We start from the raw sequence: 27954 nt of genomic DNA, 5'->3' as shown, positions 1-27954 counted from the left end.
ATGTATAATAAAGCATTCTATATTCTTCAATCGATTTTTTGACAGAATGATAAATGATAAGTTACAAAGTGTTTACACAAAGAGTTCGTAAAACAGACTGATACTGAATGCTGCATTTATTTAACTCTTCAATTCTACGTCAAGTAGTAATACTATAGACTATAATACTATAGCCACTATAGAAAAACATCCATTTATGTTGCATTGATACGCCACCACTTGCGTCAGGGTGAATATCAAAGCTGCCTCTTTCTCATAAGGGACACCCATTGTTTCCCTCCCTTAAACGCCCCCTTATGTATGCCCCAATGTTTTCGTCGTCACATACCTCGGTTCATGAGGAATGTCGGGTCTGTATGATTTATAAATAGCTGCATCTCATCTTCTGCCTGACACGCTGCTGCTCCAGCGAGTCTCATAGTGGTGCGAGCAGCAGGAATGTGAAGATGGCTACAGATCTGGGAGAGCTACTGGTCCCGTATATGCCCACCATTAGAGTACCGAGGACTGGAGACAGGGTTTTCAAGAGCGAATGCGCGTTTTCCTTCGACTCTCCTGTGAGTATAATGTCATATACTTGATGCACGAAGGTACAAAATAACTGTGGCTGGGCGCACTGGCTTCCCCGGACACGTGAAGAGCTGCGTAAAGCGCGAGTGGCCACCATTCTCCTGCTGAACTTACGTGACAGCCTTCATAAATAATTAAATAACACGCTGATTTACATCTTTGCAGTGGGACCAGGTTTCTTTTCTAGCATTAACGTTATTCGTGATTCACATCTATAAGGGTATAAACGTGGAATTATGAAAGCTGGACTGTATTACAGAAAATTAGGTTTAAAGGCGTGTCAAAGCAATCATTATTTTTCTGTATTCGACACCTTCCCAAATACACAAATAAGACTTGTTGAGATCCGTGGGTTGTGATAGTGTTTCTCCTTTGAGATACAGTATTAAGGAGGGAGAGACATGATGGGTAGCACGCATTTCTCGTGGATGTGGGATATCCCAAATCTACAGTAATAAACAGTAAGCGGCCCATTCTCCACGAACTATAAAAAGAAACCAGATCAATGTGGGTCGTCAAACGTACACAAATACACAAATATTGAGGACTAATGTTGTGAACCCATCTAACTCACAGCTGTAAAGTTGTAAAGGTGACTCAGCTGTTTGGAGTTCGTCATGTCAGACTAAAAGACAGGTTATTTTTATACACTATCTGTTCAAGCTCCTGTGTCACCAGGAAGAAGTGACAGGTTTTTCAGTCTGGTGGGTCTTTAACTAACCACTCCCCACACACACACTACAAACCCTATAACTTTGTTTTGATTTAGATTAACCTTAGGTGTTTGATGTCTTTTACTAGCAAACATCCTGACAATAAATGATATTTAATTATGAGAAAACCTGTATACTTTCATAAACATATTATATGCTTATGTAATTGTATAAGTAAATCTGATCTGAAAAACTGTGGTGGTATCATTTTACAGTGTTTGTTAATATAAAAAATGTACTAGTTATGCCACGCCTCATGATACCATTTTAATACTTTTTTTGTTTGTGCACTAATTTAAATCTTTGTTAAATCTTAAATCTGTTCCTATTTTGCAGTTTTGTTATTATTACTCATCAAACTTTTGTCTATATTATAGTAGTTTTAAACTGTTTGCTTAAATCAGTTATGCCTGCATTTTTTTAAACGTATTTCAAAAAACGTAGGCCTATGTCCATTAAGTCTGGCATGAGATTAAATATGATGAAATATAAAGTTATTTATGTACAGTTGTTTATACAGTGATATTTACCTTGAGCCTATGACAGTACCTGATCATACTGTATTTGTCTAATAGCATGATGTTTGCTTTTATTTATTAAGGAATCAGAAGGAGGACTCTATGTGTGTATGAACTCGTTCCTGGGTTTTGGAAGAGAACACGTGGAGAGACATTACCGTAAAACTGGACAGAGCGTCTACATGCACTTGAAACGACATGTGAAAGAGGTAAGACAACAAGTCTTGTTTTTAGTTGGTTTGCAAATAGACTTTAGACAACTATGATATATTATGTGCCTCATTAAAATAGTTAGTGACACTTCACTAAACTGTTTCTTGTGGTCTTTAAAACTTTTGATCTGAAGGTGTATGCTTAGGCCTACATGTTAGAAAATATTTTTGTGGACAATAGTGGAAATGTGCCAACATTCATTTTTTTTCATTACAAACAAAAATGTATTTAATTTGCATTATTTGGATTAAATTAATGAAAAAAGCAGCCAATAAGAGCCCATAATCGATTAGACTAGAATAGTATAGACTCCTTCAATACTGTTAAAATAGCATGCCAGGGTAATACCTCACAAAGCTGTTTGATAAAATACAAACAGTATTTTTTGCAGACGATTTTTTGCAAATTGGCATAGAATGACAATGGTTGAATATAACTTTTGCTGCATCCCAATCAGCATACTATCTGTCCTAAATAGTATTCGAAGGTAGAATTAGTATGTCCCAAATCGTAGTATGTTGAAAAGAGTATTCCAAATATTCCTGGATGGTCTACTACTTCCGGTAGAAATTCGAAGTGCAGAACGATGCACACTGCAACGGCTGATATTACCCACAACTCACCGCGAGTAGGCGGAGTTTAGTGACGCTCCACTGCATTAATAAATTATATAACTGATGCGTCACTAAATTAACAAATGTAAGTATACAGTAAACATTACATACAAAATAATGAATTAATAAATACCTTAATGGAAAGAAGAGCTGTATTTTGATGTGTGACAGTTATTGGCCACACTGTTGCCAAGGCATCAACGGCCACATCCGCTTCCTGTTAGTATGTCCCAGTGCGTGCATGTTTTACTTCACACTAAAATGTATATACTTTTCCATTACAAAAACAGTACATACTTTTAGTTCATAGTATAAGTAGGTGAATTGGGACGCAGCAATAGTTCTGAATTAAAGTCCCTGTGAAACCAGAAGTTGCGATCGTTTATACTTCTGTATTCTGACACATTTAGGAGTGAAAAGGAATTTCAAAGGAGAAAATTAGTGGGCGTGGCTTGTGTTTTTCACTGCAAATTGATTGGATGTATGAAAACAGCTCTTGCATTTTGAAATTAAACTAGGCTTATTCGACTTGATGCGGCGCCGCAAGATCCGACAGGCAGATGACATCAAAGTACCGTGAGAACGATTCGAAAGCCAATTTTTAATGGTTTTTCGAATCCTTCTCGCGGTACTTTGATGTCATCTGCCTGTCGGATCTTGCGGTGCTGCATCAAGTCGAACAAGCCTAACGGCAGCAGACTGGCAGTTGAAGGGGAGGAGTTAACGGCTGCTGCGCCCCAAACTGTCTAATTTACGTCATTTGAGATGGATAGTCATTTCAGGGCGGAAGTGCATTTTCAGATTTCAAGATTTCAGATTTTGAAGATTATGAGGGTACATTCATTTTAAAAAGAAAATGACCCACATTGATAAGCTATTTACCATAAATGCTGCAATATTTCATGAAAAATAAGAATTGGAATTTTTAATTTCACTGGGACTTTAAGTTTATAAGCATATTTGGAAAAGTAAACATATTGTTACATATTACTCCCAAAGAAACATTGATTGAGTACGAATTTCTACCAATTTTACTGGATTTTTTTATTCTTTGAGGTTATGTTTCTGACAAAAGGTTTTTTAATGCTGAAACTCATTAAAAATTGTAATACTAGCTTGTAAAGACCGAAACCTTATTAAGAAGACCTTTTTTCTATCTTCTGCCCTAATATTTTTGTGAAATATGAAGAATTACACTCTTTTTGGTTATTTATTGTGAGCACAGATGACTGTTCCTGCTTTTTAGGCTGTTGGGGCTGTGAGTGCAGTCTGTTGAGGTCATTTCCTTTTGATTTTCCTTCTTTTATCATGATGTCTGGTGATCATTCTCTGGTTATAAAATGCACCATCCCACACTGCTTTCATAGACTTCTAGTAAGGGTGGAAAATTCAATTCAAAACACAGGTGGATGACTGTTGGGTTGAGAAAGGATCTTAGAATATTGAAGGATTGCGTAAGGAGTAAAAGATGTGGGCTACCCCGAAAAGAGGATTCTATGTATGTTCTGGATCCAGTACACTTACATTATGAATGTTTTGTGATATTTTTTATAATTTATGGAGAGTTCTGATTCTCGCAGACTGTAGGTTTTTGCCACACTCTACATTGTGTTTTAGAGGTCTTCATTGCAAATTTCAGAAGCATTGCACATTTTCATAATACTGTAGGAGGTCTGTGGGATTTTAAAAGCTAAGAACAGTGATGTGGGTGCCTGTGTTGAAGGCACTTCATGTTATCTTTTAAAGGGGTCATATGGCATGAACACGTGTTTTTCTGTGTCTTTGGTGTGTTATAAGTTGCCCTTTAATTACACTTTAATTTTTGCAGTTTTACCTGTCTAATACATGCATGTATTAGACAGGTAAAATTTCAAAAATTAAAGTGTGGGAACAAAAGATGCATTCTACTGTATCTAAAAGCAAATGCTCACCCAGACCTGCCTGAAACGCCTCGTGTAACCACACCCCCACAAATCAACGCCAGTTCGTGGTATGATTTGACTAAGACCGCCCAAATGTATACGCAAGTAAGGTGGGCATACCTGTCAGTACAATTGCTTTGGAACCTGATGTTCCAAATATGGTAAGAGGCGGTACATTTCCGTCACAAGCTTGCAGTATTCGACCAATCACTATGCACTGGTTAACTGGCCAATCATAGCACACCTCGCTTTTCAGAGCGTTGAGCTTTGTAAAAAATCGGCGCGTTTCAGAGAGGCGGGGCAAAGAGGAGATACAAACATGCACGGTATGTGGAAAATACAGCGTTTTTTAACCTTAAATTGTGTATACACATTGCATTACATCTAAAACAAACGATAATATTCGTTTTAGCCATGTCATTTGACCCCTTTAAAATCCTGTGGTGTGGAAGATTTCAGTACTATTTCAATTAATTCAAGTAGCCTATAGGTTAGCCTATAGGTTATGAGCCTAGCCCTCTATGAACTTTCTAAACTATAGTAATTTTAATAAGAAATGACACATTAAAGGTATTTACAGTAATTGCTGTAAAATGTTTTTCTTTCAGTATAAATATTTTTAGGTGGAAGACGAATGCTGTCTATAGATATTAAGTAAATAACCTAAGCTTTATTATAAGATGTTTCTTGCTGTTTATTACAGAAAGCCACAGGTGCTGCGGGGGGTGCCATACCAAGGAGGAGAAACGGAAAAGTATTTTTAGGTAAGTCTGTTCCGAAAGAATAAATAAAAACCATGTGTCCTAAAATAACAGTCATGTGATGGTATCTCAATTAATCTCAAATTTTTATGTTTAGTAATTTGGATCATTCCTGGCTGAGGCTAAATTTAGCTAATTTATTTGTATACGCAGTTAGTAACCATTCTAAATCTAAAGTGCCAAATGCTTGCCCTGGCCTAATCTTCTGCTCTGAAGGGTTGGTTTACATTGGGCTGCTATGCCTGTCAGCTGCTGTGCCCTATCAAACCCGCAGGCTGACACACTTCTGACATTGGAGAGATGACGTGGGAGGTGAGGAACCAGTGGGCCCTTCAGGCATCCAATCAATACAAACGCCTCCTCCTCTTTTTTAGGGCCACACGTCAGAAATGATTCCAGCCATTTAGTACCGTGATGCTTTGCCTAATCTGTCATTTAGATGACTCTGACTGTTCTATTAAGAATAATATGTTTGTCACTGGCTTGGAGTGCATACAAATGTGTTGATCCTATCTTTTCTTTTAGTGCGTGACATATCATAACTGTGTTATCTGACCACAGACAAAACCTTACGTGTGAAATCAAATTTAAATAATAGCATTTCCTAAAGTGTATCATAGATGGTGTGTTCTATTTTTGTGCTTTTTACCCCAAACTTGTGTTAATTAGATTGGACTATGGTTATTTAGCAGACACTTTAATCCAATGTGACCAACAAATGAGGAACATCAGAAATACTTTGTCAATAGTTAAAATTGTCATGGTTCTGCCCCATCTTGTCTCGCTTTTCTTGATCTTGTGGCAGAGCCATGACAGAACCTCTTGTTTTATGTGGAGAGGCGTTTTGACCCTGTTGGCCTTCCACTTACTTAATTGCTCGTCATTGATTTCATGCCCCACACCTGTTCCCTCTTGATTTGTCCCCTTATTTAATGCCCCTGTGTCCTCTGTCTTGTGCTGGATCACTGTTGTGTTATGTTTGTGTCATGTGGGTGAGTTCCTGTCCTGTCATGTAAGTCTAGTTTATTTTATAGTTAGGTGATGTGTTATTAGTCTAGTCCTGTTAGTTTAGTTAGTCTTGTTCCTGTTTCCATGTTGTGTTATGTTCCCCATCGTGAGTTTTTGTTTTGTTTTATTAAAGTCTTGTTTAACCCCTTACCTCCCATCTGCACTTGGGTCCTCTGTCTCTCACCTCACCCGAGAATCATGACAGAATGATCCAGCCACTTCAGGACCCAGCAGACAGAGGGATCGCAGTGGGAGGGATCGATACTGCTGGACTCCCCTCCAGGGTCGAAGCCGCGGGACTCCCTTCCAAGGTTGAGGCTGCCGGGCTCCAGTCCAGAGTCGGGACCGCCGGACTCCCTTCCTGGGTCGAGACTGCCGGAACCCCGTCCAGGATCGAGACCACCGGGCTCCCTTCCAGGGTTGAGGTCGTCGGGTTTCCCTTCAGGGTCGAGACCGCCGGTGTCCTGTTCCCGCCACAGATCCCTAGCGGCATCCCAGCTGGTACCCAGGCCTGTCGAGTCGACACCCTGTTGTGTGTTGTTCCTGTCCTTGTTTGCTGCCCAGCTGCCAGAGAGCGCTGCCCAGCCGCCAGAGAGCGCTGCCCAGCCACCAACTTCCTGCCCTGTCTCGTCGACATCCAGGCCTGCCCAGCTGGTGATAGCCGGCCTCCCAGCCGGTACTCCAGCCGTCGCCATGTAATGTCCAGCCGGCCTTTCAGCTGGCGCCATGTACTGTCCTGCCGGCCATCCAGCCGGCACCATGTATTGTCCAGCCGGCCTTCCAGCCGGCGCCATGTACGGTCCAGCCGGCCATCCAGCCGGCGCCATGTATTGTCCAGCCGGCCTTCCAGCCGGCGCCATGAACTGTCCAGCCGGCCTTCCAGCCGGCACCGTGTATTGTCTGGCCGGCCTTCCAGCCGGCGCCATGTACTGTCCGGCCGGCCTTCCAGCCGGCGCCATGTACTGTCCAGCCGGCCTTCCAGCCGGCGCCATGTCCAGTCCAGCCGGCCTTCCAGCCGGCGCCATGTCCAGTCCAGCCGGCCTTCCAGCCGGCGCCATGTACTGTCCAGCCGGCCATCCAGGCGGCGCCATGTGTTGTCCAGCCGGCCTTCCAGCTGGCGCCATGTATGTCCAGCCAGCCATCCAGCCGGCGCCATGTCCAGTCCAGCCAGCCTTCCAGCCAGCGCCATGTCCAGTCCAGCCGGCCTTCCAGCCGGCGCCATGTACTGTCCAGCTCCCCAAGGAACAAACAAGACAAGACAGACTGTGACAAAAACCATAACTACACAAGACATGACCAATAAAAATTATACATAAAAAAAGTCCAAACAAAGACATGGTGCCGGCTGGATGGCCGGCTGGACTGGACATGGCGCCGGCTGGGAGGCCGGCTGGACTGGACATGGCGCCGGCTGGGAGGCCGGCTGGACTGGACATGGCGCCGGCTGGGAGGCCAGCTGGACTGGACATGGCGCCGGCTGGGAGGCTGGCTGGACTGGACATGGCGCCGGCTGGGAGGCCGACTGGACAACACATGACGCCAGCTGGAAGGCTGGGTTGACAGTACATGGCGCCGGCTGGAAGGCCAGCTGGACAACACATGGCGCTGGCTGGATGGCCGGCCGGACAGTACATGGCGCCGGCTGGAAGGCCGGCTGGACTGGACATGGCGCCGGCTGGAAGGCTGGCTGTACTGGACATGGCGCCGGATGGATGGCTGGCTGGACATGGCGCCAGCTGGAAGGTCGGCTGGACAACACATGGCGCCGCCTGGATGGCCGGCTGGACAGTACATGGCGCCGGCTGGAAGGCTGGCTGGACTGGACATGGCGCCGGCTCGATGGCCGGCTGGACAGTACATGGCGCCGGCTGGAAGGCCGGCCGGACAATACACGGTGCCGGCTGGAAGGCTGGCTGGACAGTTCACGGCGCCGGCTGGATGGCCGGCTGGACAATACATGGCGCCGGCTGGATGGCCGGCTGGACCGTACATGGCGCCGGCTGGAAGGCCGGTTGGACAATACATGGTGCCGGCTGGATGGCCGGCAGGACAGTACATGGCGCCGGCTGAAAGGCCGGCTGGACATTACATGGCGACGGCTGGAGTACCGGCTGGGAGGCCGGCTATCACCAGCTGGGCAGGCCTGGAAGTCGACGAGACGGGGCAGGAAGTCGGTGGCTGGGCAGCGCTCTCCGACAGCTGGGCAGCGCTCTCTGGCAGCTGGGCAGCAAACAAGGACAGGAACAACACATAACAGGGTGTCGACTCAACAGGCCTGGGTACCAGCTGGGATGCCGGTAGGGATCTGTGGCGGGAACAGGACACCGGCGGTCTCGACCCTGAAGGGAAACCCGACGACCTCAACCCTGGAAGGGAGCCCGGCGGTCTCGATCCTGGAAGGGGTTCCGGCAGTCTCGACCCAGGAAGGGAGTCCGGCGGTCCCGACTCTGGACTGGAGCCCAGCAGCCTCAACCCTGGAAGGGAGTCCCGCGGCTTCGACCCTGGAGGGGAGTCCAGCAGTATCGATCCCTCCCACTGCGATCCCTCTGTCTGCTGGGTTCTGAAGTGGCTGGATCATTCTGTCATGATTCTCGGGTGAGGTGAGAGACAGAGGACCCAAGTGCAGATGGGAGGTAAGGGGTTAACCCCTTACCTCCCATCTGCACTTGGGTCCTCTGTCTCTCACCTCACCCGAGAATCATGACAAAAATAGACAATAATAAGCAGATTTATGTGCATTTTCTTGAAACTGCCTTTGTGAGACCACATGTTTTCTATTTTAGTGGCTCTAGTTAACCTGCATTGGCATATCTATTGTATGCAATCGCAAAAAAAGATTTGCCCAAATATTTTAAGTCATAGCAAAGTCCTGCCGTGTGAAGCATCTCCACTTTTCTGTCTAGTGATGGACACGTTTAATTGAGAGACTATGTGAAAAATTTGTTTGTCACACTGCAGGACCATTTAAGTGAACCATAGAAATGGTTATAGTGGTGGAATTGAAAATAGCAGTCACAGTCTGTATTTTTATGTTCTTTTTAACCTAAAGCTTTATGTTGCAATTTGTCGCTGTCTTTGTAGCTATTAATGGCAAGGGCTGTTTAACGATTAATCGCGATTAATCGCATCCAGAATAATTTATGTCTGTGCACTGTGCATATTTATTTTGTATTTATAAACACATACATGTGCACATACATGTACGTATATATTTAGGAAATATTTGTATGTCTATATAATTGTATATAATAATTTATTCATTTTTAAATTGGTATTTTTTTCTTAAATATACATGTATGTGTATGTGTTTAAAAATACAAAATTAATACACACAGTGCACAGATATATATGATGTAAACACAAACTTTTATTCTGGATGCAATTAATCACGATTAATCACAACTAATCATTAAACAGACCTAACATTGATTTTTATTCTCTACAGCTGTGTTTTGAGTTTATTTCATAAGTTATGTGTTTATTAAGCCATTGGGATGTTGTGAAGCATGTTCACAGTGTAGTAGGCTACTCCTCTCAGCCCTGGTTGACAAATAACTCTCTGCTTCCTTCCCTGAAGATTTAGAGCTTAACCGTGATTTTAACGGAGATGTTTATGAGTATGAAGACGAAGCCAAGCTTGTCATATTTCCAGACCACTTTGAGATCACTTTACCAAATATTGAGGAGTTACCCGCACTGGTTAGTGAGACCGTGTGCTCATGCGCTCTGTATGTGCATGCCAAAAGCCTGATCTGCCATTTGAGTTGCAGTGCTTGCCTGTTGAACATCACTGAATTGAGTTTCTGTTCTGATTGTGAGTGAACTTATACTGTATTGCATATACTTACTGTTTATTCGCATTGTGTGCGGTGATGACGTGGTGTGCTGGAATATATCTTAACAGTAGTTAGTTATAGTATCATAGCCTAATGCATGAAAGTTTTTTTCTAATTAGATCCAAATTCTCAATATAATTGTTATATGTTTAGTGCAATTACCAGTCAATTTGTGCACACAGCATGATTTTGTGTTTTTGCTGTGCATTACTCACATCAGGCCATCAGGAGGGAAATATAATGAAAGAAATATTAATGGATCTTCATATTTTTAGGACAAATGGGACAGATCTTACACAATGACACTAACATGCACAGGTTGTGAACAGGTGTTTTTGCTGCTACATTTTTTAGTGAACTCTGATTTGATCAAAAATATATGCAAGCAAAAAATATTCACCAATGCTGTTGGTCAATTTCTCAAAATAAATTGACCTAATTGATCTATCAAATACACATAAAATACAAATGTGAACCTGCTTGTGGGCTATACTACACAGAGATGCACATACAACACAGATACGTTTGCAGTTGCATGGTGTGCTTACTGTTTCTTCCCTTATGTTTATTAGTTATTTACTTGCACTAACCTGTCTGCTCATCATATAGTTTTCCAACTTTCCTTTATCATGTTAAACCATGAAGTAGCCATATGATGTTATTAATATTCATATGTACCCCTATGTCCCTTTAATTTGCAGGTAACAATAGCCTGTGATGCTGTCCTCAATGCTCAATCACCGTATAAAAAACAGGAATCTGATTCTTGGGAAGAGGAGATCCAAGTATCCCGACACGCAAGAAGTCTCAGACAGCAGGAGAATGGGGTTCGGATTCCTCCCAGGTTGGTCATATGGACTTCTAAGCACTCTAGACAAGATAGTTTTGGCATACTTTAGGGCTCCCCTTAAATCTGATATGTCTGCATTCCTTAAAACATATATTATGTTACGGAATATGGAACGTGTTTAGGAAGCCTTGGTATCACACCCAGTCGAATATCTTGAAATATATGAGGCAATAAATGCTGTTGGTTAGTTGCTTTAGATATTGGTGGTCGATAATATGTTTTCAATGACTGACGACAGTTCCGATATGTAAACATTTACATTTACATTTACATTACATCCAAAGCGACTTACAGAGAGTTCAGGGAGCAATAAGAGATAGGTCATACAGGAGCAATAATACAATAGGTGCTAATACAAAGTTACTAGTTTCAACAAAAGCCAGAACAATACCTGTTGAGAGAAAGAGCAAATGGTTGATGTTTTGTGTTATATAAAATAACAATGTAATGATATCAAATGATAGTAAAATTTTAGATTTTTAGGCAAAATGTTAAATTAGAGGTGTCATAATATACTGGTTTTGACAATAACCGTGATATAAAAACATGTTTATTGATATTGTGTTAATACTTTAATATCGTAAATAATTCAGTTCCCATTTAAAATTTTGCCTTAAATGGATAGTTCACCCAAAAATGACAATTCTGTCATCATTTACTTACTTTGAAGTTGTTTCAAACCTGTATCAATTTCGTTGTTCTGTTAAAAGGAATTTGGAAGAATGTTTAATCGAACAGTTCTGGGGCACTATTGACTAGTAGTAGGAAAAATCTACTATGGTAGTCAATGGTGCCCCAAAACTGTGTAGTTTTCCGCATTCTTTAGAATATCTTCTTTTGTGTTTAACAGAACAAAGCTATTTATAAAGGTTTAAAACAACATGAGGGTGAGTAAATGATGTCAGAATTTTCATTTTTGGGTGAACTGTTCCTTTAAGAGCCACAATGGTTAAAAACTCTGCCTTTCTACATTCATATTTCGAGTTTGATTCATTGCCCGAAAAAGAGGAAACACAAAATAAACTAAATGCTCCTTTATTTGTCACTTGGGATAAAAGATGTGAAATATTTAGTGTTTAAAATTTTTTTTCGTGAATTTGTGTTTTTGTGAACATTATCAAAAAAACGGACAAATATTAGACAATACTCAGTCAGTAGTAGTCAGTAATTCTTTCTATCGATGTATAGAAAATGGTCTCGACTTAATGATCTTTGCTTAAACTTAGTTTAAGAATCAGTTTTTGAAAACAGTTTCCAGCATATGCTCAGTGGATTAAAGATCCTCAGTGTCTCCTCTTCTGCCTGTTCATGTCTTCCATATGCTTTATGTCCTATTAGCGGCTGGAAGTGTGCCAAGTGCGAAATGAGAGAGAACCTGTGGCTAAACCTGACAGATGGTTCTGTCCTCTGTGGGAAATGGTTCTTTGATGGGAGTGGAGGCAACGGGCATGCCCTTGACCACTACAAAGAAACCAACTTCCCCTTGGCAGTTAAACTGGACACAATCACCCCAGATGGAGCAGGTACGTGACGTGACCATGACAAGCGTATCACATACGTCACATTTTTGCAAGCTCGACCATTTTTGTGGAGCAAATGGATGTTTCGTCTTCTCTTTTGCAGATGTTTATTCCTTCGATGAAGAAGAAGCAGTTCTAGATCCTCAAATATCAGAACATTTGTCACACTTCGGAATCGATATGCTGCAGATGCAAAGGGTATGTTTTCGGTTTCCATATCAGAATTGGGGGTGTCTGGTCATTTTTATTTATTTGAATCAGTTCATAACATCAAAAAGACTTCATGTGACCTTATCTTTCTCTGTCTTTCTTAAATATCTATGTGTTTCCTTTGCAGACAGAAAATGGACATCACACAGAAAACCACATACAGCCACGTGTAAGTGACTGGGAAGTGGCTCAGGAGGCGGGGCTAAAGCTAAAGCCTGTGTATGGCTCCGGATATACGGGCATGAAAAACCTGGGTAACAGCTGTTACCTGAGCACCACTATGCAAGTTCTGTTCAGTATTCCAGAGTTCCAGAGAGCGTGAGTACAGTAAAGTCGTCTTAAAGCGCAGTTCTCTTAATACTTCATACTAATGTCATTGGGTACAGACAAGAAGCCTGTCTGGCCAAAGTCTTCACTAGTAGATTTGTTGTGCTGAAACATACTTTTTTTCTATGTGTATATCACAGGTATGTTGGGAATCTACAAAGAATATTTGATTACTCACCCCTTGATCCAACTCAGGACTTAAACACACAGATGTAGGTGTTTTTATATTGAACATCAATATTCTTTATATTGTTATATGTTAGATTGTAAACATGACACATCATTTATAATACACGTGTCTTGCTTTTCTCTCTAATGTATTAATGTAATCTAATGAACTGGCCAACAAATAAATAGTTCTGAGCTCTGTGAATTTCATGACTACTTATGCAACATTATGCAATATTACCAACACAACAGTATTGCATTGTGTCTTATTTAGAGATGCATCTCCTTAGGAAAGTTGATTTTCTTTGTTTTCAAGTGCGAAACTAGGCCATGGACTTCTCTCAGGCCAGTACTCTAAACCTCCACTGAAATCAGAACTCATTGAACAGGTGATGAAAGAAGAATACAAGGTATTTGAATTGGTCTGTCTTGCTTGATATTTGTCTCAGTTAGCTTTACATAACTGAGTTTATACTAACAGTTCAGCATCCCTTTGGATGCTAGTTTGTTTTGGTTGAAAGACCTAAGTGTCGCGTTATACTTGACTCAAGCAAAATGTGTTAGTTGTGCTTAGAGGCTCTTGAATGCGCAAAGATGCTCTTGAATGCAGAAATCCAGATTTCGTAAATGACAGTTTGTTGGCTTATTATTGCAGTGTTCATTTATTTGGTGACCCTGAACATCATTGTATCATGTGTTGTTTTCTCTGCAGCAGCAGCAAAAGGGGATTTCACCTAAGATGTTCAAAGCCCTGGTCAGTAAGGGACACCCAGAATTCTCCTCCAACCGGCAACAAGATGCACATGAATTCTTCCTGCACTTAATAAATCTTGTGGAGGTATGTATAGGTTTTTTCCTTTGTTGATTTGTAAAGCTTCAGTCGATTACCTAAAAATTACAAATGTTATTGTTTACTCACTTTCCAAAAATTGTATGACTTCGTTGTGTCTAAAAAACAAAATCGTACTAAGGGTAAAGGTCTTTGCACATACAGTCCGAAATTTTCGTATGCTCTTTTTCGTATTAGGCGCTCGTTTGTACGGTGTCTCTGAATTGTCAAAACGCCTCTCAAAACGCTTGCTACGGATGCGAAAAATGCAGAAAATCTAACCCGGTCCGAATTTTTTTATGACGGACGAAAATATCGGCGGTAGTGTGTAAATGTGATTGACACAACGCGAGGTCGTATTTTTTTTAACGTGCAGAAATTTCGGACTCGATGTGCAATGGCCTTTATTCTGACACTTTTTTTTTTTGTTAAGTAATGAAAGTGAACATGCACTGATTTGGTTACAAATGGGATTACCTGATGCTTGAGTTACATTGACTCACACAAACTTCAGTAGACTTAATATACACCACTTTTATGTACTTTTTGTTGTATTGCACTTGGTTGTCAATTGTATGAGGAAAATTTTCATTGATAAAGACAATAAAGTCAAACAATTGATAATGGACCTTTTTCACGTTTCCAGGTTTCTCAGCAGCGGAAGTCGTCATAGTTGGGTAAACTTTTATAGCCGTGGATGGGAGACTACCACAAATATAGTTTTTGCATTCCCATTTGCTCAAATAGCAATAGAAAAACTCAACGATAGTGTTTTCACTACTTTCAACAAAATAAATAAAAAATAGAGAGAGTCTGATAACGGCAGTCAAAAGAGGGAATGTTGTCAAATTTACAAAGTATAGTGTTATTAACGTATATATACATACATTTAAAAAAAATGAAATTATCAACAACTTTGGAGGATTTAAGATGCTGACAACCGTTGAACGCGTCATCAGTCTTGTGAAAAAGGTCCATCTTCAGCACTAGTGGGCTGTTAAGTGTTGTTACTCACAGAGTTCCACTCAAAAATTGATTCTGTCCAATTCGAGAATATATAGTTATAATGGTAAAAGAATATACAGGACATTCCAATATATAAATGTCAAATATTCACATGTTGTGTTCCACTTAAAAAGTCATACAGGGTTAAGACAACATGGTGATCATTTGCATAATTTACATCATTTGAGAGATGATCTGAAATGATCTGCCTCTAAATTCGCCTGATTGCATCATTGAACATATGGTTTCAGAGAAACACGGGTTTCTAGGGTTTGGCTGAAATTTCCCAGACATGTTTGTAGACTTTGAGTCTGGACAGCGGGCTCTAGTTTCATTAGACACTTTCGACTGTACTCTCTACTCCTCCGCTGGCAGACACACTTGTGGTCTGAAGTGACTTTCTCAACTGAGTTAAATTTAGATACCCCTATCAGTTACAGAGGGCAGATAATGCTTCCTGTTACCTTCCCCTGCTTGGGATATGTCCAGAATGAAAGCCGTTGCCTTCCCTGACACTTTTAAATGGCTCGAAAACAAACAAAGGTGCCATGCTGTACTATGTCAAAACCAACATGAAATGGCATTCGCAACCTATTTAACATTGAAAATGTGACATACTGTATTTCTGAGTGGAATATTTCACATAAAAAAATCTAGTGTGGGTCTCAGTTCTAGTCGTTGGGTATTAATTCGATTGTGGAAAGTGGTCAATGTGACATCATGAAATGTGATCATATTAAAAATGATATGAAAATGACTGCGCAATGACGTAAGCCTAATAGGAAATTCATTTTAGCTGGCGCAGAACAGGTTATTTGATTCTGATGAAGAATGACAAAAATGTATTTTTATGAAATAACATGCAGACATAAATACATATACGACCGTCAATATATTAAGACAGCCGAATTTGTTTATATAATATAAAGGGCTTTAAAGAAGCAAAACTGACCAATAGCTAATATTTGGGAACATTTGCTTTGCATGATTATATGTTAAGTACATGCAGGCCATATTCCCTCTAAATGCTTCATGCTCAGAAATGTGGGCCGCTTTATTTGTGGCTGCCTTCAGCTGTGCCTTGTGTAAAATAGCACAAGGGCCGTGAACAGTGATGGGACCTTACAGTGCGTTTCTACCTCCTCAGCAAGTTTGTTTTCTGGTTAGTGCTCTCTGGTATATTTCTGTATGGCCTCAAAATAGTGGAACTGCTTCAGGATGACCTTGTTGATCTTAATTATGGACTAACTCTTTACTGCCTCTTCAACGGCCTGAATTTAAATAGAGAGCTTTGGAGTAATATTGGAGTTTGTTGAACGAGTATTACTGTGATTTTATCATTAGGTCATTGATTTATGGCTAAAATTCACTATAAGACTTTTGCTCAGATTTTGCCCAGATTTTCAGTCTGGACTCGTTGCAGAAAGTCTGTGCCAGTCAGCAGATTCGATCAGTTAGTGTGTTTCTATCTGAAACTTTCAAAAAGTCTGCAAGTGTAGGATGTCTAGTTTTTACAATACTTTCATTCTACAGGAATCATTCTATTTTGTCATTGTATGGCAGATTGTGATGTGTTCTGTTCTTCGTTTAGAACAGAACATTTTTCATTCGATTTGAAAGTCTACATGAAATCAACATTGAAGTTTTTTGGAATTTAGCACAAATAAGTTAGCCTTAAAGGGATAGTGGGTCTTTAATGAAGAATTACAGGCAACACCGTTCTCAGTAAAAGAGAGAAAGACTGAATAACCCTGGGCCAGTGACAAACCCACAACCCTAAAGCACAACAACTCTTTCATGTGTGTAGAAAATGTAACTTGACATAGATTATTTTATGTATGTGTTGTCATGTCCAGAGGAACAGCAATGGCTCAGAGAACCCCAGCGACGTTTTTCGTTTCATAGTGGAGGAGCGCGTGCAGTGCTGTCAGACACAGAAGGTGCGGTACATGCAGAGAGTCGACTACCTTATGCAGCTTCCTGTACCCTTTGAGTCTGCCAGCAACAGAGGTAATACAACAGTTCTGTTTCCAAATATTTGTTGGCCTTAATTTAGATTATGCATCAGAATAATTGTATCCATAGTTTGAGGTGTTTTAAGGAATCCACTAGGCTGATAGATATAATGGTGATGTCATTTTTACAGAGGAGCTAATAGCATATGAGAGTAAGCGGAAGGAAGCAGAGGAGAATATGAGGCCGATTCCAGAGCCTGTGAGGGCCCGGATCCCCTTCACTGCTTGTCTGCAAGCCTTCACAGAGCCTGAAAATGTTCCAGACTTCTGGAGCTCTGCGCTACAAGCCAAGTCAGCCGGAGTGAAGTAAGCAAGGTTCTGGTCCAAGACCTTATGAAGGACTTAACGCACATGCTTGCTTCACAATGAATGAAATTGAAATTGAGTCAAAATGACTCAATTGTGATTTTCTTTCTAAGGCAAAACACAGAAGATATTTTGAAAAATGTCGGTAACCAAAAACCATTGGTCCCCATTGACTTCTATTGTATGGACACAAAACCAATGCAAGTCAATGGGGACCAACGGTTTTCTGTTACCGACATTCTTCAAACTATCTTCTTTTGTGTTCTGCAGAAGAAAGCCAGTCATACAGGTTTAAAATGACAAGAGGGCGTGTAATATAATGACAGAATTTTCATTTTGAAGGTGAACTATCCTTTTTATCGATTCCAATTATTTGATACGGTATTTACCAGTTACTTAAGCTTTGAAGATATCTAAAATACTTATTTTCCATACCTTTAGAAATAACGTTGAGGTGTGTTTCCCACTGAAATATTGTGTCTTTCTCAATCCTCAGGACTTCTCGTTTCGCATCTTTCCCTGAGTACATGGTGGTACAAATGAAGAAGTTCACATTTGGTGTAGACTGGGTGCCCAAAAAGTTAGGTTTGTGAATTTAGGTTGTCTTCACATTTTTGGAGTTACATTAACTAATTGCTGACCGGAGCATGGCATATGTCAAAACATGTGATTTAGTGATTTATGATGTTTCTTGTTTATCATCTGCGTCTGCCTGTCACAAGTTCTCTTGTGCAATTCAGACCGTCACATGTTATGCGTGTTGAGCAATGCATGATGACTGGTCACTTCAGAAGAGAATTGCTTTGCAAGGTGTGAGTTTTTTCAGCAGATCTTTTGACCAGCAGAGGGTACTGTAACACTGCTTTGTTGGTCACTAGCTGAGAAAATTCTGGTATCAGTGCAGTGTATTAGGAAAGTAATATTGGCTGAAGCGTATTCTGAGTCTTAGGCCTGAGTCTTGGGTGTAAATAAACATGCGTTTAGACTTTTGTCAGGCATCTTTTGATTCCATTACATCTTTGTATGTGCTGTCTATGCAGATATTTCTGTAGATGTACCGGATTTCCTTGACTTGAATCGTCTGCGGGCGACAGGGCTACAGCCAGGAGAAGAGGAACTGCCTGACCTCACACCTCCCATTGTCATTCCTGAAGATACCAGAGGTGAGAATATGATGCATGAATGTATTTTGTGTCTTTTTTTGGAAATCTGTAGTTTTCTTAAGTTTTAAGTTTTACGAATGGTACTTTTGTGTTTTTGGATATTGGAATAGTCGGATTGATGTAACCCCAAAATTGAAAATCCACAAAGTAGAAAAAGATGAACCTGCACATGGCGAATCAGGGCAAAATTTTAAAACCACGGATGATACAGATGATGGGTTGATCCCTAAACGGTTTGCACCTTTTTTGCACTTTGTTACTTTTGGCCTCTGTAAAATATAAAAATTTGTTAGGTGCGTATCCATTGTTTCTTTTACACATTTGGTACATGGCAAATTAATATGTTTTTGGACAATATTGCAAAAATATGTAAATAGGATATAATGTGGCTACAAAGAGTATTTGGGAACCTGTGCCACACGTAAAAAAATCTAAATTATTTAAATGTATAATTTCAATTCAATTTATTTATATAGCGCTTTTCACAATGTGCATTGTTCCAAAGCAGCTTTACAGGAGAAAATAAGAAAAACAGAAAAACACAGAAAGGTAAAACTCAGCACAGTGCATGGTGTTTATAGACCAAGCAAGATCATTCTAATAAATAATATCTAATAAATAAATACATTTATATAATGTATTTTTATTAGTGCTGTCAATGTGTTTATATATATATATATATATATATAATTGTATATTGATATGTATATATACATGCACACACATAACATGTATATGTTATATAGCACATATTTACATAAATTAATATAAACACAAATATATAAATTATAAATATATACGTTTATATTTAAATGTAATTTATATGATGCATAAATATAACCAGAGGCGAACCTACATTAAGTGGGGGCCCAAGGCAAAATTATTCAATGAGGCCCTTCTCACATTTTTTTGTGAATATTTATTTGTTCTAAAAATAGAATTGCACAATGATAAAATAAAAATATAGCCAAAACACAGGTGATAACAAAATGTTTACTTTTACAACTTTACAACCAAGTATTTATCATATATTACCAATACATTGAAAATTAAGAAATGCTCCTATAAAGGTATGGTTTGCATCAATTTTGTTTTACACTTTTATATTAGTCTTAATAATGTCAATTATTATTATTATCTTAATAAATATAAATGTATCTGTATCATCCCTTTCACGTTAAGTTTAACAAACTTTATTATTCAAAGGGACAACACAAGCACAAATCCCTTTAATAAATGTCACAATCTGCTGCTGGGTCAATATTTATTAGTAAGGAATGTTTTTCTTTCTTTGCCATCGTCTCTGATAAGCACTTTATACGAGTGCTGTCTGTCACTTTTGTGTGCAACTAATGACACATACAGAATTTATATTCTTTTAAATCAAAATGAAAATAGCATCGGGATCGTTTTCTAAAGTATGCCTTCATGGATGTGAAGTACTTTATTCAGAGGTAAACAACTGTATAGTGTGTTAATGAGAAGAAAACAAAAACTTCACAGTAGATGGGAAACGGTGTTGTAGAAAAAAATATATTTCATTTCATTTATATATATTATATTATATTGCATCAAATCAAATGGCTGTTTTAAAGAATTGTAGCATAAACACTTTTATAGCAAATAAACATTTTATTGATAAGGACAGAAGTATTTGGTCACTTGCTGGTTGTCAAACTGTCCATTGTCTTTCTTTGTAATAACTGAAATCTTTTTTTCTATTCAGGCAGTTCAACAAACAATTCTTTGGAATGTAAGTGTCAATACATCAAGGCAGAAAGAATTATGTGTATTCACGTATTCCAGCTGTATTTATTTGACGTGGGCCTGCTTCCATGTTCCCCAGCTCCAGAGATAGATGAATCCTCTGTGATGCAGTTGGCAGAGATGGGTTTCCCTCTGGAAGCGTGTCGGAAGGCTGTGTACTACACTGGGAATATGGGAGCAGAGATGGCCTTTAACTGGATTATAGCACACATGGAAGAGCCAGGTAGGACCTTGTATCTTGAGATAACCACCCGACATTTGAAGAACAGCTTATCTTTGCCATAGGTGTTATGTATAAAATAAATATTGTTTGAAATATGAAAAAGTTACAACAATACACAAAATACAACAATATACATGCTGTTTTCCTAAGGGCCCATATATTTGAACCGCCATCCATGTCGCCTTGAAGATAAATAAGCCGGCGAGGTCTGGTGCACTTTGTGGAGCTCATTATTTGTGTTGCTGCCACGGGGGAATATCTCATGTTTGGAGCATGCCTGCTAGCTGTGGTCTAAAATGAACATGTCTGACGTAAACCGTTACGTATTTCCACTGACGTACTTCAAGCAAAATCATTAATCTAGCAATTTATCTAGGTTGCTTTATAATACTGGACTGTGATCGTGTTGTTTCATTATTTACAAGATGTGTAAAGTTTACACGGGTTGCGTTTTAAAGACTTCAATATGACATCTTTGTCAATGTGCTTCTGACTAGTAAACACAATTCTCAGATGTTGGCATCACCTGTGAGCTGGGATTTCTGTACTCATCTCTTTCCTGCCCTAGTTAAGCAGCCACCTGAGATCATACACAAGTGCACACACACATGTTGGGTTTCCATGTTTTATGGGGACATACCATAGACGCAATGGTTTTTATACTGTACAAACTGTATATCATATTCCCTACCCCTAACCCACCCCCTAACCCTAACAATCACACACAACTGTCCGCTCTTTTAGATTTTCAAAAAAGTTAATTCTGTATGATTTATAAGCTTGTTTCCTCATGGGGACCAAAAAATGTCCCCACAAGGACAAGAATTTTGGATATTGCCGTCTTTGTGGGGACATTTTGTCCCCATACCGTAGGGTTTGCCCTTCCCACACATACACACACCCACACACGACGCGCACACGCGCACACACACACATACGCACACACACACACACACACACACACACACACACACACACACACACACACACACACACACACACACACACACACAAGCAGAGTCTCTAGTGGTCTAAACCCCATTAGCTTTACATCTCCTAGACTTGTGTAGCTTACGTCTGTTCCACAACAGCTGGACCTGTTTCAATATGACAGTGGTTATTAATATAGTGTACACTGTTTTTATTAATTGTTCTGTACTTCGGAGGTGATATTAAAAAACACCTATAGAATCTCAACCTGTATTGTTTATATCAAAAAGTATTCTGATCTTTTTGGTTTATTGTATTTTTTGGTTAAACGGATCGTAATTTACTGGTTCGTAAGATGATATAGACAGACAGTATGAAGAAACAGATCACATGGTTGGTGTTCATGTGAATTTGTCAGTCATGGTAATCTCGGTAATGTGTGTGTTTCATATTTTCCTCCACACTTTTGGTAAATGAATCTTCTGCAGAATACAAAAAAGATATTTTAAAGAATGGTGGTACCCGAAGCACGGCGGTACCCAATGACTTGCATTGGTTTTGTGTCCATACAATAGAAGTGAATGGGTACCGCCATGGTTCGGTTACCAACATTCTTTAAAATATCTTCTTTTGTGTTTTGCAGAAGAAAGTCATACAGGTTTGAGTCCATAAAGTCCATTTTTGCTCTCCATCCCTGGTGTTTAACTATTTTCAATTTAACGTGTTAAATTATATCAGTTAATTAATGAAAAATGTTGAAATGTCAAAACTCATCATTTCACGACAAACAAAAATGTATTTAATTGATTAAAATGAACGAAATTAATTACATTCTATAAAAGGAATGTTTGTAGTATCTGAGCAGTTGTTGAAATACCAAATAAATTACGCCCTATATGCGCTTATTGAGAACCGTCCTTATTGAAAACTGATTGCACATAATACCTCTTTGATTCACACTGAATGTGTTCTATTCTTGCATCCAAAAAACAGCCAGACAGAATGCAACAAAGTAGAGAAGAATGGAGAGGATGTCAAGATGAAAATGAACTATTATTCATCATTGAATAATATGGTTAATAGATGCCAATCCCCATGTGTAAATACTATAACACCATTAGAAATATAAAAAAATACATCTAGACCTGTCTATAGGCTGTTGTTCAATTATATGAAGAGAAAGCAAATATTATATTGAGCAATGTTTTATAATGTCTATACAGTACATTTATCTGCCATAATAACATCATAATGTCTTTGAATGGTCTTCGTTTAGTGTTTTTCCAAACAAATATTGATGTATCTGACATGTGTGAATTTGATTAAAATTGATTGGCAGCTTCTGTAATAACAGGTTGTAAGTGTGACGAAAAACATGTCTCTCAAGACTCTTGTAGATTTTGCTGAGCCTCTGGCAATTCCCACATACATGGAAGCAGACCTACCCAGCCCCAGCCTTCCTGCCGTCAGCACACTAGACAACCAGCCTCCAGAAGAGAGCATCGCCATCCTCACCTCCATGGGCTTCCCCAGACATCACACCATCCAAGCTCTCAAAGCCACAGTGAGTGATCTGTCTGGAATCATTTCCCATCTGTATCACCTGCTCTGTCACGTTAATATAATATTATTATTATTATTATACATAGTAGCTTGATAAGGATTTGCTTTGTAGATAAATATAAGCAAATCAAAACTCTAACAATATATGTACTCATCCCTACGATTCTTTAAACCTGCAAGCTGTTATTTGTTCCATAGAACATAAAAATACAAATTTTATAGTTAAAGCACCATAAAAGCATTCCCAAAATGTTGTACATGCACTGTTTTAAAGACTTAGCAGTCATGTGATGAATGGACAAATTTCCATTCATTATTTATTGATATTCTGCTAATCTGAACCATAAAAAAGCTGTTTAACAATATTGTTACAAATGTATTTTGTGTTCCATAAATAAAATAACAGCACACAGGTTTTTGGAAAGGACATGAGGGTGTGTAAATAATGACTATATACTGTATATGTATATTGATTTATTGATTATTTATTGACACAGTATATATTGTGTATATTCGACTACATTTAACTCTTAAACAGGTCAGTTATTTTGGCACGGAGTTATTATTGTAGTCCCACGTGACCATGCAAAACAAGTTCCAACGAGTCAGGATCAGTTCTGTCTCTGGACTCTCTCTGGACAAGCATGTAAGATTACAGAAGCCATTTGAGCTTGTCTGACCTTCATGTTCTCTTAATGTAGTTTTGAAAGTTCATAGATGTTTACAGTTGAAAGAAATGTGATTTATAATGGCCAGTGTTTTTCAGAGATGACTATGTGTCTAAAAATGTCTCTATTCACTTGGCTAGCAACATTTTATTCCTATTCTTTCGTGGTTCTACATAAATTTGTTATTCCAGAATGAGAAATTGAAATAAAAGTATATGATAATACTGTATATGATATTATATACTGTACATTGTATGGTCTTTATTTCATCTATTTACAGACTAACACTTATGAAATATTCTTATAACTAATTAGAAGTGTTTCCAAATACTCTACAGTTATTTCTTCAAATTAGGACCAATATTTCCAATATTTCATATGGTCTTACTGTGTTTTAGATGACGTGTGGTTGTTGTTGTTGTTTTTTCATGTGTGTTGTTATGGTAGTGTGTAGGCTCTAAAGCAGCCAATAATAGCTCAATAACAAATGGACGTCTTCACTCTACGGGTCTCACGTTTGGCTAGGAAAAACAAGAGCATCAGATTTGCTTTCTGTGAATCATGGCGCTATTTCAGATACGTGCCCAAATGAACATTGTGACCACATTGTAATGACTTCATTAAAATATTACAAGTATATAAAATATAAAATTATTTTGCTATTTATTGTTTTCTTGTGAATTTAAAACTTGGTGTTTTTTGTATTAAAGCTGTAATCTGTAACCTTTGCCTTTGTATAGTCATCGCTGTTTGAAACATAAAATCGCTATTTTTTTACATACTGAAATTTCCTACTAAATCGTACCTGACAGCTCAACTTATAAATCACTTTTTTTCAGCTTATCACGGCAAATCAGAGTCAAATAAGGTGACATTTTTGTACTTATGTACTATGTACTTAACTGATTTTTGTTCGTTTTAACCCAAAAATGTTACAGATTGCAGCTTTATGCAGTCAGCAGCATACAAAATTTGATCTGTGTATTAAGAGCGCATTTACTCCGATGCCAATGTGTTTTGCCTCCAGATATTGGCAGCTTTTATGATGTCATATTTTGTCAATCAGATGTCTGCTTCTTCTCTGACCACAGAATAACAATTTGGAACGAGCTCTTGATTGGATATTCACCCACCCGGACTGTGGGGATGAAAGCGAGGCTATGTCAGACACACCAGACACAGAACCAAACGATAACAGCTTCTCGAATGCCAACGCCAACAGCGACTCCTTACTGAGCCCAGATGAGGAGGCGTCCAGTCCCCGTGTCAGAGACGGCCCCGGGCGTAAGTGCTCATTACATACTGCATTGAAAAACAAGGGTGAACACATAATATTAAAAGTAACAAAACCTGTTTTTTGTTGTTTCTTTTTTTGTTCATATTAAAGGTTACGAACTGTTTGCCTTCATCAGTCATATGGGAACATCAACAATGTCTGGCCATTATGTTTGTCATATCAAAAAAGAGGGAAGGTATGCTGATCTTGATATATTAATAATTATGTAATATATGTTTGTTTTGCGAATGTGTTTGGATGCAAACCCCTAAAGTCATTGACTGATTGATGAGAGGATCCAAAGAACAAAAGGCCCCATTTATAAATTCTATGTTTATGCGTAACAACACTGTGTGTCTCCAAGCGAAATTGTAGATTTATCAGTAAATCTGTACTTCAACTCATTATACATTTATAAAAAGATTTACAGTAACAATATGTATGGTGTTTAAACTGGTTTTAAGGATGCCACACTGAACTTTACTTTGGAGCAAACTTACTATACATTTCATAAATAAATGTTGTTTTTTACCTTTTAATACTTAAAGGTACAGTTCACCCAAAAATGAAAATTCTGTCTTTATTTACTCACCCTCGAGTTGTTGCAAATCTGTATAAATGTCTTTGTTCTGATGAACACAGAAAGATATATGGAAAAATGCTTGTAACCAAACAGTTCTCGGCCACCATAGACTACTATAGTAGGAAACATTACAATGGTAGTCAAAAGTGCCCAAGAACTGTTCTTTTGTGTTCATCGAATGTATAAAAAAATGTCCTACTATGGTAGTCAATGGTGGCCAAGAACTGTTTGGTTACAAGCATTCTTCCAAATATCTTTCTCTGTGTTCATCAGAACAAAGAAATTTATACAGATTTGAACTGTGTGTGACTAAATAAAGACATTTTTGGGTGAACTGTTCCTTTAAGTACATTAAAATCTAGTTATTTTCTTTACTTAAGTGTTTTAAACATTTAAACAAAACAAAAAAGTACTAGATTTTTAATAAATGCAAGTACTATATTAAAGGTAAAAAAACATCTAAAAATGTATCTATGAAATAGTGAGAAGTGCATTTTTTTCAACTCAGATATTAGTGAATGGAATTATATTGGAGTCAAACCTAGATGTTTTTATTTCTTTCATCATTTTGTTTCGTCTTTTATCATCCCTAGATGGCTGATTTACAATGACCACAAAGTGTGTTTGTCCGAGAGGCCTCCTAAAGACTTGGGCTACATATACTTTTACCGGCGCCTGTCAAGCTGCTAGATCTGGACCTTCATAGCCTTTATGCACAGCCATTAGGCAGGAGAGATGTGGAGTACCACTTACACTGCTGGAAACATCTGTAAAAAGGAGAGAGAACCTTCCAGTCCCTGCCAGGACCTGCACTGGCACTCATCACACGGAAACGATCAAACAGGGAACGAATGTGTTTTGTTTGTCAGTCCGTTATTCGTTTGTTTGTGTTGTGTCTGCTTTAATGGAACAGTGGGGTGCGTGCAATTTTAGGTATGAAAATGATTATTTTCCTAATATATTTACAAATGATTTGTTATATTTCTCTTTTAATATGTTGAGCTCCTGTGCCAGTATTTTCAAGACATGCTTTGAAAAATACAACGTGTGCCTGCATTAAGAAATTATTACTGCCGTTTTAGACGAATGCACACGATTCAGCGCCATTTGAGGTAGCCAGTTGTTAAAGATGTATTAAAAAATGATTAAAAAATGATTGGAACAGATTTCAAAAACATCTGGCCATACACAGGAGATATTTCTTTGTGGTCCTACAATCCATGTCAGGTTGGTCATGTGTTGCTAATTCAATATTTGCAAGATATACAGTGTATTCTAGCATTAGGAAATCAACCATATATGCAGCCACGTCAAGCTGGTTTGTTGTCCCCAGAAGCATTTTTTTTATCTCTTTGGTTCATGGGGTTATTGTTTTTCTTTTGGTCTAGCTTTCAGTCAATCTGTGATAGCTGACCGAATAATGCACCAATATCACATATTCATGCAACATTCAAGTGCTTTACTTTTACCCTCAGCAGTTTAAAGACTGGGATCAATTTCAATTGATTCTCAGTTTCAAAGAATGTAAAAACATTTCTTTTTTGTACTTCAGCAATATTTTATAACAAATAGATTTACAGATCTCAAATGTATGTATTATTCTGGTACTGTGTTACCAACCTGCTGTCAAGCTTTATATCTGACAAACTTGGCTCCGCATCCATCATTCTCAACGATTTATTGAGTAACAGTTTCATAAACCCTGGACGTGGCACATATCCTTTAAAGTGTTATATTTAATTCATGTTTTGTTACATTATCTTGCTCAGGCTCATCTCAATGCGTTTCATCTGAACATTGCACAAACTGTTGTCATGTGGACTGTACTCTGTCATGTTTCTTTACATTCTTTGTCTGTATCATTCATTTTCTTTGCATATCGGGTCCTCTCTCTTTTTCTCACCTGCTCTTTTCTCTATTCCTCTGTCTTTGTCGGGTGTGAAAGTGGATGCTTTTACCCCACGTTTCTCAAACATGCCTTGATATTATCACTACGTGCACTAAAACTCAGAGGTTAGTCAGATGACATTTTGCAATATATTGATGATTTTTAGCGGGTTCTGTTTTTTCATGGAACTGAAGGTTATGCGGTACGTTTTTATCGTTGATCTTTTGCAAAAGTGTGCCAATTCTGCAGCTATCTTACAAACGTGCCCACTTTGTTTGTTGTAAGTTGTTTTTTAATAGATTTTCTGATGCGCGTATTGTTCACAACCATAGCATATGTGGGAGATCTGGTTCCAAAATCTGTTCAAACATACTTGTGACTCAGAATGTTTGGATTGTTCAATAAAGTCCACAGTTGTTTAACAGTGCTGTTTTCATATTTGGAGACAAATTGGAAATGGGAGGATTCAACCGTGGAATCTTTGCTTTAGAGCGTCTGAAAAAATATC

The 27954-nt window shown here is 38.8% G+C and overlaps 1 protein-coding gene across 1 annotated transcript; it reads left to right on the top strand.

Annotated features, from left to right (window-relative positions):
• The first annotated feature begins 267 nt into the window (after window positions 1-267).
• usp13 (ubiquitin specific peptidase 13) lies at window positions 268-27885 on the top strand. Its single transcript, XM_057337132.1, has 21 exons — window positions 268-557; window positions 1885-2010; window positions 5254-5314; window positions 9897-10018; window positions 10857-10999; window positions 12344-12528; window positions 12629-12723; window positions 12863-13053; window positions 13203-13274; window positions 13547-13640; window positions 13943-14068; window positions 16921-17074; window positions 17211-17385; window positions 17882-17970; window positions 18426-18548; window positions 20275-20301; window positions 20395-20538; window positions 22866-23032; window positions 24791-24983; window positions 25087-25171; window positions 26152-27885. The coding sequence occupies exons 1-21, from the start codon at window positions 447-449 to the stop codon at window positions 26246-26248; spliced, it is 2580 nt and encodes an 859-aa protein (XP_057193115.1). The 5' UTR covers window positions 268-446; the 3' UTR covers window positions 26249-27885.
• The last annotated feature ends 69 nt before the right edge of the window (window positions 27886-27954 follow it).

Source organism: Triplophysa rosa, linkage group LG7 (assembly GCF_024868665.1).
Source record: "Triplophysa rosa linkage group LG7, Trosa_1v2, whole genome shotgun sequence".
NCBI lineage: Eukaryota > Metazoa > Chordata > Actinopteri > Cypriniformes > Nemacheilidae > Triplophysa > Triplophysa rosa.
The sequence above is the reverse complement of the archived record's forward strand: the minus strand, read 5'-3'. Positions and strand labels throughout refer to the sequence as shown.